We start from the raw sequence: 16,251 nt of genomic DNA, 5'->3' as shown, positions 1-16,251 counted from the left end.
ATATGGACTTCCATGATAAATTTAAGCCTTATGTCCATTTGTTCCTTGAGTAGAATTTTACCCAATATAACTTTTGAAAAACATACATACTTAAAATATCTTTTAAGTTTATGTTTTCAGATATGAGTGAGTAGGTTGCACATTATTGAATGTTTTTCTGATTAATTGTAGATTCTTTGGATGGGAAGAGACCTTGAAAGGACCTCTAGTTTATCCTGCAACTTCAGTCAATATCCCACTTAAATCATCCCAGGTAGATAAAAATTTATCCGGTTTTAAAAAATCTTCAGAGGTAATATGGCAACCTTTGTAGATAAGATTTTCCAGCATTTAATTATTTTCCTTATCAGGAAAGTCTACCTTCTATCTAACCAGTACTCACTTACTGCTTTATTTGTATTTGTTTCCATTCTCAATTTTTTTCTAAAAGCTAACTGCTAGCATATTATTGAAGAGACCATAGTCCTTCTTAAACTTAGTAATAGTAGCTAACCCATATATAGTGCTTTTGTGCCAGAAAGTTCTAAAAGTGCTTTGTAAATTTTAACTCTTTTACTCCTCACAATAAATAAACTTATGAGGTGGACACTCTTATTCTTATCATTTTACATATGATAAAATAGAGGCTACTTGAGATGAAGTGATTTGACTGACCAAGGTTTTACTCAGACAGTTTGATAGTTGTTAATCTTTTTCTTTTTCTTTCTTTTTTGTTTTTGAGTGCATGGTCCGGGAATCAAACCTGGATCTCCCACATGGAAGTTGCGTGTTCTACCATTGAACCATCCGTGTACCTGATAGTTGTAATCTTTTAGTAAAAATAATGATATCTAATGAAACTTTTGACTTTTATTTCAATTCGTAAGGTAGAATTTTACCCTTTCATTTTATAATGGGTCTTGTTTGCCAGTATTTATGTTATCTCTGGGGTTCTGTTAGTAACCTTTTCTCACTTCCTTTCTAAAGGTAGAACCTGGTGCAGACACTGTAAGGGTTACATTTAAAGATCACATCAAGTTTCTTAAATGCTGCTATTTTTTCATTCCAAAATTGTATTTATAAAACAAAACAAACCAAAATCAATAAAAAATGCCTTACTGAATTGCAGATTAATGGCTGTCTTTCTCCCAATTTAGCTAGAAAACAGCCCTGGATTTGGTATATGCCATAATCCATTTGCAGTTGTGATATTACTGTCTATTGAGGAGGAAAAATAGAACTTAAATTTCAGTGCAGATATCCATAAGCAAAATGTTTAGACACTTGTTTTAGTGTCTTTTTATGCATGCCTCGTAATATAGTAAGTATATTTACTCATGCTTTAAGTTGGTCAAATAACAAATTGACCACTCATTTTTTAAGATATCTAACAATTTCTTAGTTTCCTAATTGCCTACCATGAACTAAATACATGAATTGTTTGCACTCAAAACAGCTCTGTGAGGGAGTCTCTATTGTTAACTCTGCTTTTTGTTGTTTTTTAATTTTATTATAATTTTCAAATTTACAGAAAATTTGTAAAAATGTTCCAAGGAACTCCCATATACTCTTACTCAAATTCACCAGTTGTTTTCATTTTGCCCCATTTGCTTTATCATTTTCTCTCACTTGAGTATTTTTTTTTTTTTTTGCAAGGGATAGAATTTTTTTATTTTGGTATAAGATTTTATTTATTTACTTTTTTATGAATTTTTAAATTAAAATAAATACAAGAAAGAAACACAAACATTCTTAATATATGATCATTCCGTTCTACATATATAATCAGTAATTCACAATATCATCACATAATTGCATATTCATCATTATGATCATTTCTTAGAACATTTGCATCAATTCAGAAAAAGAAATAGACAACAGAAAAATAAAACGAAAACAGGGTGGGCCATGGTGGCTTAGCAGGCAAAAATGCTTGCCTGCCATGCCAGAGGACCTGGGTTCGATTCCCGGTGCCTGCCCATGTAAAAACAAAATTAAAAAAAAAACAAAAAACAGAACACGAAAACAGAAAAAAAAATTATACATACCATACCCCTTACCCCTCCCTTTCATTGATCACTAGCATTTCAAACTAAATTTATTTTAACATTCGTTCCCCCATTCCTTATTTTTATTCCATATGTTCTACTCGACTGTTGACAAGGTAGATAAAAGGTGCATCAGACACAAGGTTTTCACAATCACACAGTCACATTGTGAAAGCTGTATCATTATACAATCATCTTGAAGAAACATGGCTACTGGAACACAGCTCTACATTTTCAGGCAGTTCCCTCCAGCCTCTCCATTACATCTTGGATAACAAGGTGATATCTACTTAATGAGTAAGAATAACCTCCAGGATAACCTGTCAACTCTGTTTGGAATCTCTCAGCCATTGACACTTTGTCTCATTTCACTCTTCCCCCTTTTGGTCAAGAAGGTTTTTCTCAGTCCCTTGATGCTGAGTCTCAGCTCATTCTTGGGTTTTTCTTTTTTTTTTTAATTTTTAAAACACTTTTTTTAATTTTTTAATTAATTTTTAAGAAAAAATTACAGGAAACACAAATAGTGATCATTCCGTTCTACATATATAATCAGTAATTCACAATATCATCACATAGTTGCATATTCATTGTCATGATTATTTCTTAGAACATTTGCATTAATTCAGAAAAAGAAATAAAAAGACAACAGAAAAATAAAACGAAAACAGAAAAGAAATCATACACACCATACCCCTTACTCCTCCCTTTCATCTAGGGTTTTTCTCAATCCCTTAATGCTGAATCTCAGCTCATTCTAGGATTTCTGTCCCACGTTGCCAGGAAGTTCCACACCTCTGGGAGTCATGTACCATGTAGACAGGGGGAGGGTGGTGAGTTTGCTTGTTGTGGTGGCTGGAGAGAAAGGCCACATCTGAGCAGCAAAAGAGGTTCTACCTTGGGGGTGACTCTTAGACCTAATTTTAAGTAGGCTTGACCTATCCTTTGTGGGGTTGAGTTTCATATGAACAAACCCCAAGACTGGGGGCTCAGCCTATAGCTGTGATTGTCCACACTGCTTGTGAGAATATCAAGGATTCAACTTGGGGAGGTTGAATTTTCCCCCATTCTTACCATTCCCTGAAGGGGACTTTGCAAATATTTTCCACTCACTGATCAAATCACTCTGGGATTTACTTGAGTATTTTAAAACAAGTAAACTTGAAGAAATGCCTAGAAAGGCCTTAAAAAAGGAGAGGAATGTTTTGAGTATATCAGAAAGTTGGTATGTCTTGGAGCTTAGTCAAACACTTGAAGCAAAAGAATCTCAAGAGTTAATTTACAGTGGACTGTAGTTTCTGGCCTGTTGTCTTCAGTACATTCTGAGTAAGATTCTGTGAACAACTAGTTTATAGGCCCATCCCTCTTCAGCAAGGACTCTGTCATTATTAACTTTTCAGATGGGTGCCTCCAGGGGTGGGTGTTCGTGCAGTGCTAGGGGTTGATAATGTATGAGTGATTATGATGTGAGAGAAACAGGAGCCACAGGGCCTTTCAGCACCATGGCTAAGAAATATTTAGGTGATCCTTATGTGGCTTCAAGGAGTTGTACTGTCTTAAGAGCATTGGTTGGAGTTAATATAAATGGGTTTACCTACTAGTGCGGGGATAAACATAAATATTTTAACATTCTATTACCTCTCCAAAAATGTAAGCCTAAATTTTGGGAGTCTTTCCAGTTGTTGTCATATAGAGGTATTAAACTGACTCCCCTTGCCATCTTCCAGCTCATCCCTGATCTTTATTAAAATAATAAGTTTATTCATTTGATAAAGGTATGACCTCCTGAATAAAGTATATTAACTGTGCTCTGATAAATGTAAAATTCAGCACTTGTGGACTTCTTCATCTTTCTTTTTTTTTTTAAAAAAAATTTCCAAGTACATTTTAACAAGTAGTTATACAACAGATGTTAAAGTTTGGTATGGGTTACAGTTCCACGATTTTTCATTTTTTCTTCTTGCTGCTCCAAAACACTGAAGAACAAAAGAAATATCAGTATATTGATTCAGCAGTTATACTCATTTGTTAAATCCTATCTTCTTATAATACTCTTCCTTCTCTCTTTTTTTCTTTTTTGTGGAAAATAACATATACAAAACAACAATAAATTTCAAAGTACATTGTAACAATTAGTTGTAGAACAGATTTCAGAGTTTGGTATGGGTGACAGTTCCACATTTGTAGGTTTTTATTTCTAGTTGCTCTCAGGTACTGGAGACTAAAAGACATATCAACATACTGATTCAGCACTTATACTCATTTATTAAACCTGACCTTCTCTGTGTAACTCCCCCCATCACCTTTGATCTTTCTCTAACTCTTTATGGGTATTTGGACTATGCTCATTCTAACTTTTTCGTATTGGGAGGGGCTATCAGTAATATGGGATGGGGGATGGAACTCGTTGATGTCCTGGAGAGGCCTTTCTGCATTTCAGAACTTATCTGGTCCAGGGATCCATCTGGAGGTTGCAGGTTTCTGGAAAGTTATCCTAGTGCCTGGAACTTTTGTAGAATCTTATATAATGTCCTAGGTATTCTTTAGGATTGGCTGGAATGGTTTTGGTTGGCGTTTGGCAAGTTGTGATAGGTAGCCATTTCTAACTGAAGCTAGTGTAAGAGTGACCTCCAGAGTAGCCTCTCAGCTCTATTTTTTTAAACATTTTTTATTGTGAAATATAACATACAAAAAAGCAATAAATTACAAAGTACATTTTAACAAGTAGTTATGGAACAGATTTCAAATTTTGGTATAGGTTACAGTTGCCCAATTTCATGTTTTCCCTTCTAGCTACTCTAAGACATTGGAGACTAAACACAAAATTCAACATAATGATTCAGTAGTCATATTCGTTTGTTAAATCCTAACTTCTCTGTTATAACTCGTTCTCCTCCTTTGATCCTTCTCCCAATCTTTAGCCATATTTGGATTATGCCCATTCTCTAACTTTTTTTCATGTTGAAAATGGGTTTCAACAACATGGGATAGGAAGATGAAACTGGCTGATGTTCTTGAAGAGACTGGTACCTCTGAGTTTCAGGACTTACCTGGCATAGGAACCATCTGAAGGTTTTAGATTTCTGAAAAGTAAACTTAGTGCGTGCAACCTTTGTAGAATCTTGGATAGAGCTCTGGGTGTTCTTTAGGGTTAACAGGAATGATGTTGGTCGGGGGTTGGCAAGCCTTATTTAGCCCCTTTCTTTTAAATGATCATCAATGCTATGAAATATAGCTCCTTATTAAAGCTGATTGTAAATAATTGAAATCACTTTGCTTTCATAAGGATGAGAAAATTACAAATTATTTGGAGAGGATTCTCCAGTCATGCATTATTTCTGAGATATGGGCAGTTTATAAAGACTATAACACTGTTTCTTTGCCATTTACATGTTAACAAATCTTGCAGCTAAGATTTTTATGATGTGTTTTTATAATGTGTCAAGTTGTAAACAGCATTCTATGACAGTTATTTTATCTCTTTGTCTTCTATTGAGCTAATTAGTAATTTGCACTCCAGTAGCAACTCTTCCAGCCTTATTGTGTGAAAATGCCTGCAACTCTGTGCTTTCCATGGAGCCAGGGCTGACAAATGATTGGGGGCAGATGTTGTTTAGCACATCAGAAGAATCAGATATAAAATTCATTTTTGTGTTGTGATTTTATAAATGTTTAGTGTTTTGGATTTGCCTTTCCTCCTACTCCCTTATTGTTGCTTCCTATTGAAACAGAGCTCAAAGGATATTAAGGAATGATGAGAAAGAGAGAAAGAAAGGAAGAAAAGAAAGACAGACACAGATGGGTTCAGGGGGTCTGAAGCTTAACTTTACATCAGACATCAGACAACTTTATTCTTATCCAGATCCTGCTTAAATACTGCAGGGTGACAAAAGGCATGCATGCATTTCTTGAAAGAACAGAGAGCTTATTTTTCAGTGCTCTCTTCCTTCATACTTAACTTAACCATTTGGGGTAAACATTCTCTTCCTCCCAGACTGCTCTACATAACAATCTCCACAGTTTACTGCCGGCATCCTGAGGCCAGCTGCTCCCAACAAAACCTGCAGGTCTTGTTTTAACCCTGGGCTCCTACACCTTATTCAAGTAAGGATGACCTCCTGTAAACTAAAGCTACCATCCTTGATTCAACATTGAATTTTTCTACTCTTTCCCTTACCTTCACTCTAGCATTGTGTGATATGGGGAGGTTTAACAAGGTGACCTGACATAGTTTGGAGCTCAGAAAGGTGGGCTTTTCACTGCTCCCGCTCATTATCAGAATACAGAACTTCTTGTCATTGTCCTTAGATCCTGGCAGTACTTTTTTTGCTGCACAAATTAGGTGAAGGATAGGAGGACAGCACTGTTGATAGTGAGGAAGATGCTTTTATATGACACATAGCCCTCCAAAGGAAGGATAAGCCCTACTTTTGCATCAGCTTTTTCCAAGTGCAGCCGTGAGTGACCAAAAGATAATTTATAGCCTGGTGATGCACTGTGTCACATCCGTGCTGTGCTCTTTCCTACCTCCTTTTGTGTGTCTTTCCCTTGTCTTTTCAGTCACTGAAATGAGAAAGATAATGTATAGTATCTCTCATGTGTGCCCTCAGATGGACCATGTGAGTATATTAAAGTAGCAAGAACTTTTAACTTTGAAATAAAGTCTTAAGGATCATTTTGTTTTTGTGATGACTGTAAATTTTAGATAAAGAAGGGATGAAGAGAGATTTATTGCTTTATTCGTTTTTAGCCCAAACGTTTCAATAAAACCAGATAGAATGTGGTTCTTATTTCTGCAGTTGATATAATTGTGGATACTAACTAAATAGGATAATGGTGTCAAGAGTCCATGTGAAATTTGTTAGATAATCCCTAACAAATACTGTTACCTGGTGATTGGCCACAAAGAAATTTAGATAAGAAAATGTGTAAATGACTCAGTTGACCCTTCATTGCTATTACCAATTTAACCAGGCAACTAATCTTTTTTTAAAATTTTTTATTAATAAAACCAATCAACATACAATATGAACGTTCTTTTTCCATCACATACTTGTGTATTCATAATCATGATCATTTCTTAGAACATTTGCATCAGTTCAGAAAAAGAAATAAAAACAGAAAAAAATTCATACATACCATACCTCCCTTTCATTGATCAGTAGCATTTCAGTCTACTAAATTTATTTTAACATTTGTTTCCCCCTATTATTTATTTACTTTTAATCCATATGTTTTACTCATCTGTCCATAAGGTAGATAAAAGAAGCAACAGAAACAAGGTTTTCAGAATCACACTGCCACCTTCTGAAAACTTTATCATTATGCAATCATCTTCAAGAAACATGGCAACTGGAACCCAGCTCTTCATTTTCAGGCAGTTCCCTTCAGCCTCTCTGTTATGCCTTAACTAAAGAGGTGATATCTATTTAATGCATAAGAATAACTTCCAGGATAACCTCTTGACTCTGTTTGGAATCTCTCAGGCACTGACACTTTATTTTGTCTCATTTCTCTCTTCCCACTTTTGGTCGAGAAGGTTTTCTCAGTCCCTTGATGCTGAGTCCCAGCTCCTTCTAGGATTTCTGTCCCACGTTGCCAGGAAGGTCCACACAACTGGGAGTCATGTCCCACGTAGAAAAGGGGAGGCATTGAGTTTGCTTGTCGTGTTGGGTGAGAGAGAGAGGCCACATATGAGCAACAAAAGAGGTTCTCTTGGGGGTGACTCTTAGGCCTAATTCTTCTTTTTTTGAAATAAATTTATGTATTTATTAATTTAAAAAATTTAACAACTGAACTAAAACATTAACACATGATCATTCCGTTCTACATATATAATCAGTAATTCACAATATCAACCCTTAGTTGCATATTCATCATTTCTTAGAACATTTGCAACAATTCGGAAAAAGAAATAAAGAGACAACAGAAAAAAATAAAATGAAAACAGAAAAAGAAAAAAGATTATACATGCCATACCCCTTACCCCTCGCTTTCATTGATCACTAGCATTTAAACTAAATTTATTTTAACATTTGTTCCCCCTATTATTTATTTTTATTCCATATGTTCTGCTTGTCTGTTGGCAAGGTAGATAAAAGGAGCATCAGACACAAGGTTTTCTCAATCACACAGTCACATTGTGAAAGCTGTATCATTATACAATCATCATCAAGAAACATGGCTACTGGAACACAGCTCTACATTTTCAGGCAGTTCCCTCCAGCCTCTCCATTACATCTTGGATAACAAGGTGATATCTACTTAATGCGTAAGAATAACCTCCAGGATAACCTCTTGACTCTGTTTGGAATCTCTCAGCCATTGAAACTTCGTCTCATTTCCTCTTCCCCCTTTTGGTCGAGAAGGTTTTCTCAGTCCGTTGATGCTGAGTCTCAGCTCATTCTATGGTTTTTCTCAATCCCTTAATGCTGAGTCTCAGCTCATTCGAGGATTTCTGTTCCACGTTGCCAGGAAGGTCCACACCCCTGGGAGTCATGTCCCATGTAGACAGGGAGAGGGTGGTGAGTTTGCTTGTTGTGTTGGCTGAAGAGAGAGGCCACATCTGAGCAACAAAAGAGGCTCTCTCGGAGATGACTCTTAGGCCTAAATTTTATGTAGGCTTGACCTATCCATTGTGGGGTTAAGTTTCGTGTGAACAAACCCCAAGACTGGGGGCTCAGCCTATAGCTTTGGTTGTCCATACTGCTTGTGAGAATATCAAGAATTCAACTTGGGGAAATTGAATTTCTCCCCGTTCTCACCATTCTCTCCATTGCAAATACTTTTCCAGTCACTGATCGAATCACTCTGGGATTCATCGGGGCATCACTCTGGACAAACCAACAAAATCTCATGTCCTACACAAGGTTCCGTGTACTTATGATGTTCAATCAAGCTATGTACATAACTTATATTAGGAAATGTACTAGTCAAAATATAAATTTTGTAACAAATAAACATTTTTTGCTTTAGTCTCACATAAGGTGAAATCTTAAAATACTAATTACCATCTATTTTCAGCACCCTGCAGTAATGACGTTCCTTTGTTCTTCCTCATGCACAAATATTTGTAAAATTTGTACATTTACTCACTTTTGTTATACACTCTAGGCATTCCTAGATTATACCATCTCAATCTTTAACATCTATCTTTCTTTCTGATTTCATTTATGCCCCCAGCCTCCTCCCTCTATCATTCTCACATGCAGCTTCATTCAGTGTTTTAACATAATTGTGTCACAGTTATGTAGTATTGTGCTGTCCATTTCTGAGTTTTTATATTCAGTCCTGTTGCACAATCTGTATCCCTTCAGCTCCAATTACCCAATATCTTACCCTATTTCTATCTCCTGATGGTCTCTGTTACCAGCGAAATATTCCAAGTTTATTCATTAATGTTAGTTTTTATCAGTGAGACCATATAGTATTTGTCCTTTTATTTTTGGCTTATTTCACTCTGCATAATGTTCTCAAGGTCCATACATGTTGTTGCATACTTCATAACTTTATTCTGTCTTAAAGTTGCATAATATTCCATCTTATGTACATACCACAGTTTGTTTAGCCACTCGTCTGTTGATGAACAGTTTGGCTGTTTCCATCTCCTTCCAATTGTAAATAATGCTGCTATAAACATTGGTGTGCAAATATCCGTTTGTGTCTTTGCCCTTATGTCCTCTGAGTAGATACCTAGCAATGGTATTGCCGGGTCATATGGCAATTCTATATTCAGCTTTTTGAGGAACCACCAAACTGCCTTCCACAGTGGTTGCACCATTTGACATTCCCACCAACAGTGGATAAGTGTGCCTCTTTCTCCACATCCTCTCCAGCACTTGTCATTTTCTGTTTTGTTGATAGTGGCCATTCTGGTGGGTGTGAGATGATATCTCATTGTGGTTTTGATTTGCATTTCTCTAATGGACAGGGACGTTGAGCATCTCTTCATGTGCCTTTTTGACATTTGTATTTCCTCTTCTGAGAAGTGTCTGTTCAAGTCTTTTTCCCATTTTGTAATTGGATTGGCTGTCTTTTTGTTGTTAGGTTGAACAATCTCTTTATAAATTCTGGATACTAGACCTTTATCTGATATGTCATTTCCAAATATTGTCTCCCATTGTGTAGGCTGTCTTTTTACTTTCTTGATGAAGTTCTTTGATGCGCAAAAGTGTTTAATTTTGAGGAATTCCCATTTCTTTCTTTCTTCAATGCTTTTGCTTTGGGTGTGAGGTCTATAAAACTTCCTCCAAGTGTAAGACTTAAAAGATATTTTCCTACATTTTCTTCCAACTGTTTTATGGTCTTAGACCTAATGTTTAGATCTTTGATCCATTTTGAGTTAACTTTTGTATAGATTATGAGATATGGGTCCTCTTTCATTCTTTTGCATATGGATATCCAGTTCTCCAGGTACCATTTATTGAAGAGACTGTTCTGTCCCAGGTGTGTTGGCTTGACTTCCTTATCAAAGATCAATTGTCCATAGATGAGAGGGTCTATATCTGAACACTCTATTTGATTCCATTGGTCAATTTATCTATCTTTATATTATGCCTAATTTTAAGTAGGCTTCGCCTGTCCTTTGTGGGGTTAAGTTGATATGAACAAACCTCAAGATTTGGGATTCAGCCTGTTGCTTTGGTTGTGACCACTGCTTGTGAGAATATCAAGAATTCTCCATTTGGGGAAGTTGAATTTCCTCCTCTCTCACCATTCCCTCAAGGGGACTTCAGACAACTAATCTTTGACAGCAGATCAGTTTTCACAAGCAGAAGCCATGAACAGAAGACATGTATAGAGTATGTGGTACAGTATTAAAAAGGTTTTCTGTTTTTTTTTTATAAATCAGAATGCTTATGGATGTGGATAGACATTACTTACATTACCTTCTCTTATTTTCCCTTTTTTGTGTTCTAATACAACCACCTATATCAAGTGTCTTAATTATGCTAGATGTTCATGATTAAACACTAATTTCACTCTTGTACCTTAACACCTGAAACAGGTCAAAGGTCAGATCACGTGTAAAAGTGGAATATATCAAAGTGGACTGGTCAAGAGAGGAGTTGTAAATGAAGACGAGGAAGTGAATATATGATTTTAGAACCAAATATACTCTTTTAAAAGAAACAATGTCTCAAATGTATGGCATAACTTGAACTGTTAAAGTATTTCAAGTGAAGGGTAAATGTGCTTTAATAAAGAAATCACACTTATTTGTGGATGACATTGTATTTTCTGTGCTAAAATCCCAAATGATTTAATATTACTATTTTCCCCACTTATGCTATTAATCTGTTTCTTGAGTTTTTTTCTCTATAGGCAGTTCAGCTCAGCCTACACCTACTAATAAATTCAAAGTCTGTTTAAGCTATAAAGTCAGTAATCCTAATCATATAAATAAATATAAAGTAAGATATAAGAACCACTTTTCACCTATCAGATTGACAAAGATTAAAAATTGATGATAGTACGAGGTGAGAATGTAGGGAAGTTGGACTTTTCTCAGACAAGATTGGCAGGAATGTTAACTTTCTTGGTAGTAAATTAGGCAGTATCTGCCAGAATTTAAAATGTATATATCTGTGACCCAGCATTTTTTACTTCTAGGAATTTTCCCTACAGATATATTCATTCACTTACATGAATAATGAGTACAAAGCTATTCTTTTTTTTAAATTTTTTTTATTGTGAAATATATATACAAAAAAACAATAAATTTCCGAATACTTTTTTTTTTTGGCTCCTGGCTTGTCCTCAACCTCTGCTTAATTGTAGTCTTTTTTTTTTTAATTTTTAAATTTTTTAAAAAAATATAATAAACGCAAACATTCTTATGATCATTCCGTTCTACATATATAATCAGTAATTCACAATATCATCAGATAGTTGCATATTCATCATCATGATCATTTCTTAGAACATTTGTATCAATTCAGAAAAAGAAATAAAAAGACAACTGAAAAAAATTTATACATACCATACCCCTTACCCCTCCATTGATCACTAGCGTTTGAATCTAAGTTTATTTTAACATTTGTTCCCCCATTATTTATTTTTATTCCATGTGTTTTACTCATCTGTTGATAAGGTAGATAAAAAGAGCACCAGACACAAGGTTTTCACAATCACACAGTCAGATTGTGAAAGCTATATCATTATACAATCATCTTCAAGACACATGGCTATTAGAACACAGCTCTATATTTTCAGGCAGTTCCCTCCAGCCTCTCCATTACATCTTGACTAACAAGGTGATATCTATTTAATGCGTAAGAATAACTTCCAGGATAACCTCTAGATTCTGTTTGGAATCTCTCAGCCATTGACACTTTATTTTGCCTCATTTGACTCTTCCCCCTTTTGGTTGAGAAAGTTTTCTCAGTCCCTTGATGCTGAGTCCCGGCTCATTCTAGGATTTCTGTCCCATGTTGCCAGGAAGGTCCACACCCTTGGAAGGTCATGTCCCATGTAGACAGAGGTGGGATGGTGAGTTTGCTTGTCGTGTTGGCTGGAGAGAGAGGCCACATCTGAGCAATAAAAGAGGTTCTCTTGGGGGTGACTCTTAGGCCTAATTTTAAGTAGGCTTGACCTATCCTTTGTGAGGTTAAGTTTCATATGAACAAACCCCAAGTTTTGGGACTCAGCCTATTGCTTTGGTTGTCCCCACTGCTTGTGAGAATATCAAGAATTCTCCTCTTGGGGAAGTTGAATTTTCCCCCTTTTTCACCATTCCCCCATGGGGACTTTGCAAATACTTTTTTACTCAAAAAATGTTTAATTTTGAGGAGTTCCCATTCATTTATTTCTTCCTTCAATGCTCGTGCTTTGGGTGTAAGGTCTAAAAAACCTCCTCCTGTTATAAGATTTATAAGATATTTCCCTACATTTTCTTCTAACAGTTTTATGGTCTTAGATCAAATGTTTAGGTCTTTGATCCATTTTGAGTTAATTTTTGTATAGGGTATGAGATATGGTTCCTCTTTCATTCTTTTGCATGTGGATATCTATTTTTGGAGGCACCATTAATTGAAGAGACTGTTCTGTCCCAGGTGAGTTGACTTGATTGCCTTATCAAAGATCAGTTGTCCATATATGAGAGGGTCTTTAACTGAACACTCTGTTCGATTCCATTTTCACCGTGTCTATCTTTATGCCAGTACCATGCTGTTTTGACCACTGTAGCTTCATAACATGCGTTAAAATCAGGTAACATGAGACCTCCGACTTCATTTTTCCTTCTCAGAATACTTTTAGTTATTCGGCGCACCCTGCTATTCCAGATAAATTTGGTTATTGGTTTTTCATTTCTGAACAGTAAGTTTTTGGGATTTTAATTGGTATTGCATTGAATTTGTATACAATGTGGGTAGAATTGTCATCTTAACTATATTTAGTCTTCCATCCATGAACACGGTATGCTCTTCCATTTATTTAGGTCATCTGATTTCTTAAGAATTTTTTATAGTTTTCTCTGTATAGGTCTTTTGACTCTTTAGTTAAATTTATTCCTAAATATTTTATTCTTTTGGTTGCAATTGTAAATGGACTTTTTTTTCATGATTTCCCCCTCAGATTGTTCATTAGTAGTGTATAGAAACACTACAGATTTTTTTTATATTGCAATTTTATTTCAATTGCACAAAGCGTGTAGGAAATTTAAACGAAACAGTACAATAAAAATAGCAAAGAACTGAAAAAAATACAACTGAAAAGGGAGTACACCTAAAGCATGAGAATTCATCATTCATTAGTGTTTCATCTTCAGTTTTGATTGACACTTGATGCCTGTAAACTTGTAAATTATGATGATTCTTCTGAAGAGATTTCAGCACCAGCACTAAGATTTGTACATTCAGTTTGTTTGCAATTGACTTGTTAGCCATGTACAATAGTGTATAGTACGGGTCATCACAGATCAGATCACAGTGTTGAGGAAAACAGTACCTTCCTGTAATTAGAAGGGATCCCCTAAACTGTACTCATCTTAAGACATCCAATGTACAAAAGCACAAAAACGATCATGATAATGTGGTTCCAAGGAACATAGTTTTGATAATAAGGAAAATAACTTAAGCTTCTGTTTCCCATTTTAATTACTGAAATCTCTAACAATGACACAACTGTCATGTATGACAGCAAATGTACAGTAATTCAATTAAACTTCTTGGAAAGGACACATTTAGCAATCTAGAATAACGCAAAATGATCGAATATACAGCATGATTCAACACTGGTTCTTTTTCTGTCATTTTACAAGGACTTTGTATTAATATTAGAGGAAGGTACAAAACGTTTCATGCATAAACCAGTTTCTTTTAAGATCCAGAATTTTATTTGTCTTTCATCTTACTTTGGACCACTGTACTCAGTACTTCATCTATCCTACTATAGACTGTATAACTTAACCAACAAAATCAAAAGAGATTTCTGACCAGATTTATAGGGGACATAAATGTTTATATCATTGAAGCATTTGCATAACCAAAAGTACATTAATAAAGATGAAAATGCTTCCTGTTTCTTTTAGAAAATAGAACTTTATAAGCTTGCTGCATTTTTAATGTCTTTAGTAGAATTGCATGACAATGAACTGCAGTTGATAAAAAAAAGAACTGTGTACATGAATTATGATTGCTCATCCATCATAGTTCAGTCTTAAAAAGAAGTTTCTACAGAAATAGGAACTATTTTAACAAGAAAAAATATTCCCTCATTCTAACCTCTTTGAAGTGATAATGGCTGTAGATCTGCAGCATTTAGAAGCAATGCTATCAATAACCTTTTGTCTTATAAACTGAAATGTTTAAGATATCTAGAAAGCAGAGTAAATGAACTTCTTCTGAATATTTGGTAAAGCTTCCAATAATCAAAGATTTCAAAGCACATAAGGCACATGACAACTCAAGCATGAGTCAAGATAGAGAGCCTGGAAAATTTTTGATGTGCTAAATTTTCCAAAAAGCTGTCCGTGCAACATATAGTATTTTTCCCCTATTTTAATTTTAATTTTTTTTTTAACATGGGCAGGCACCGGGAATTGAACCCGGGTCCTCTGGCATGGCAGGTGAGCATTCTGCCTGCTGAGCCACCGTGGCCCGCCCCCCTATTTTAATCTTATCAGCATCAAAAAAAGAAAAGGGTGTGGACTACCCATGAACACTCTTCCCACCAACCAAGTTTCACTTTATTTATTAAAAAAAATTATGCAGAACTCCTCATTGGTTTCCCATTACTTAATTTCTGTGACCTTAATTGCTGCCATTGTTGTTATTTCTTTGTCTTTCCACCAGGAGCATGCACCTGGACACTGTCCAACTACAGCGGCATCTGGATGATAAAAATTGCCAAATTCAGTGATCAAGCTCTTGAGTTCCAGAATAAGATATACACTACAGATTTTTGAGTGTTGATCTTGTTACCTGCCACTTTGCTGTACATATTTATTAGCTCTAGTAGTTTTGCTGTGGATTTTTTCAGTGTTTTCAACATATAGTATCATATCATCTGCAAACAGTGAGAGTTTTACTTCTTCCTTTCCAATTTTGATGCCTCATATTTATTTTTCTTGTCTAATTGCTCTAGCTTGGACTTCCAACAGAGTGTTGAATAACAATGGTGATAGTGGACATCCTTGGCTTGTTCCTGATCTTAGGGGGAAAGTTTTCAGTTTTTTCCACTTGAGGATGATGCTAGCTATGGGGTTTTCATATATTCTCTTTATCATGTTGAGGAAGTTATCTTCTATTCCTATCCTTTGAAGTGTTTTCAACAGGAAATGATGTTGAATTTTGTCAAATGCTTTTTCTGCATCAATTGAGATGATCATGTGGTTTTTCTGCTTTGATTTGTTGATATGGTGTATTGCATTAATTGCTTTTCTTATGTTGAACCATCCTTGCATTCCTGGGATGAATCCTACTTGGTCATGGTGTATAATTCTTTTAATATGCTGCTGGATTCGATTTGCAAGAATTTGTTGAGGATTTTTGCATCTATATTCATGAGAAAGATTGTTCTATGTTTTATTTTTTTGTAATATCTTTGTCTGGCTTTGGTATGAGGGTGATATTGGCTTCGTAGACTGACTTATCTAGCGTTCCCTCCTCTTCTATTTTTCTGAAGAGTTTGAGCAGGATTGGTACTAATTCTTTCTTGAATGTTTGGTAGAATTCACCTATGAAGCCATCTGATCCTGGACTTTTCTTTTTGGGGAGCTTCTTAA

The 16,251-nt window shown here is 35.4% G+C and overlaps 1 protein-coding gene across 2 annotated transcripts in view; it reads left to right on the top strand.

The window, feature by feature from the left end:
- MED20 (mediator complex subunit 20) overlaps positions 1-16,251 on the top strand; it is an 82,683-nt gene that overhangs the window by 33,645 nt on the left and 32,787 nt on the right. The window contains exon 4 of one of the 2 annotated variants that reach the window (XM_077161791.1): positions 172-253. The exons of the other annotated variant lie outside the window; for it this stretch is intronic. Coding sequence (XP_077017906.1) covers positions 172-243 — 72 coding nt within the window. The 3' untranslated portion in view covers positions 244-253. The remainder of the gene's footprint in view (positions 1-171; positions 254-16,251) is intronic. 2 annotated transcript variants of the gene reach the window in all.

Source organism: Tamandua tetradactyla, chromosome 5 (assembly GCF_023851605.1).
Source record: "Tamandua tetradactyla isolate mTamTet1 chromosome 5, mTamTet1.pri, whole genome shotgun sequence".
NCBI lineage: Eukaryota > Metazoa > Chordata > Mammalia > Pilosa > Myrmecophagidae > Tamandua > Tamandua tetradactyla.
This window is presented reverse-complemented; position numbering and strand designations above follow the sequence as displayed.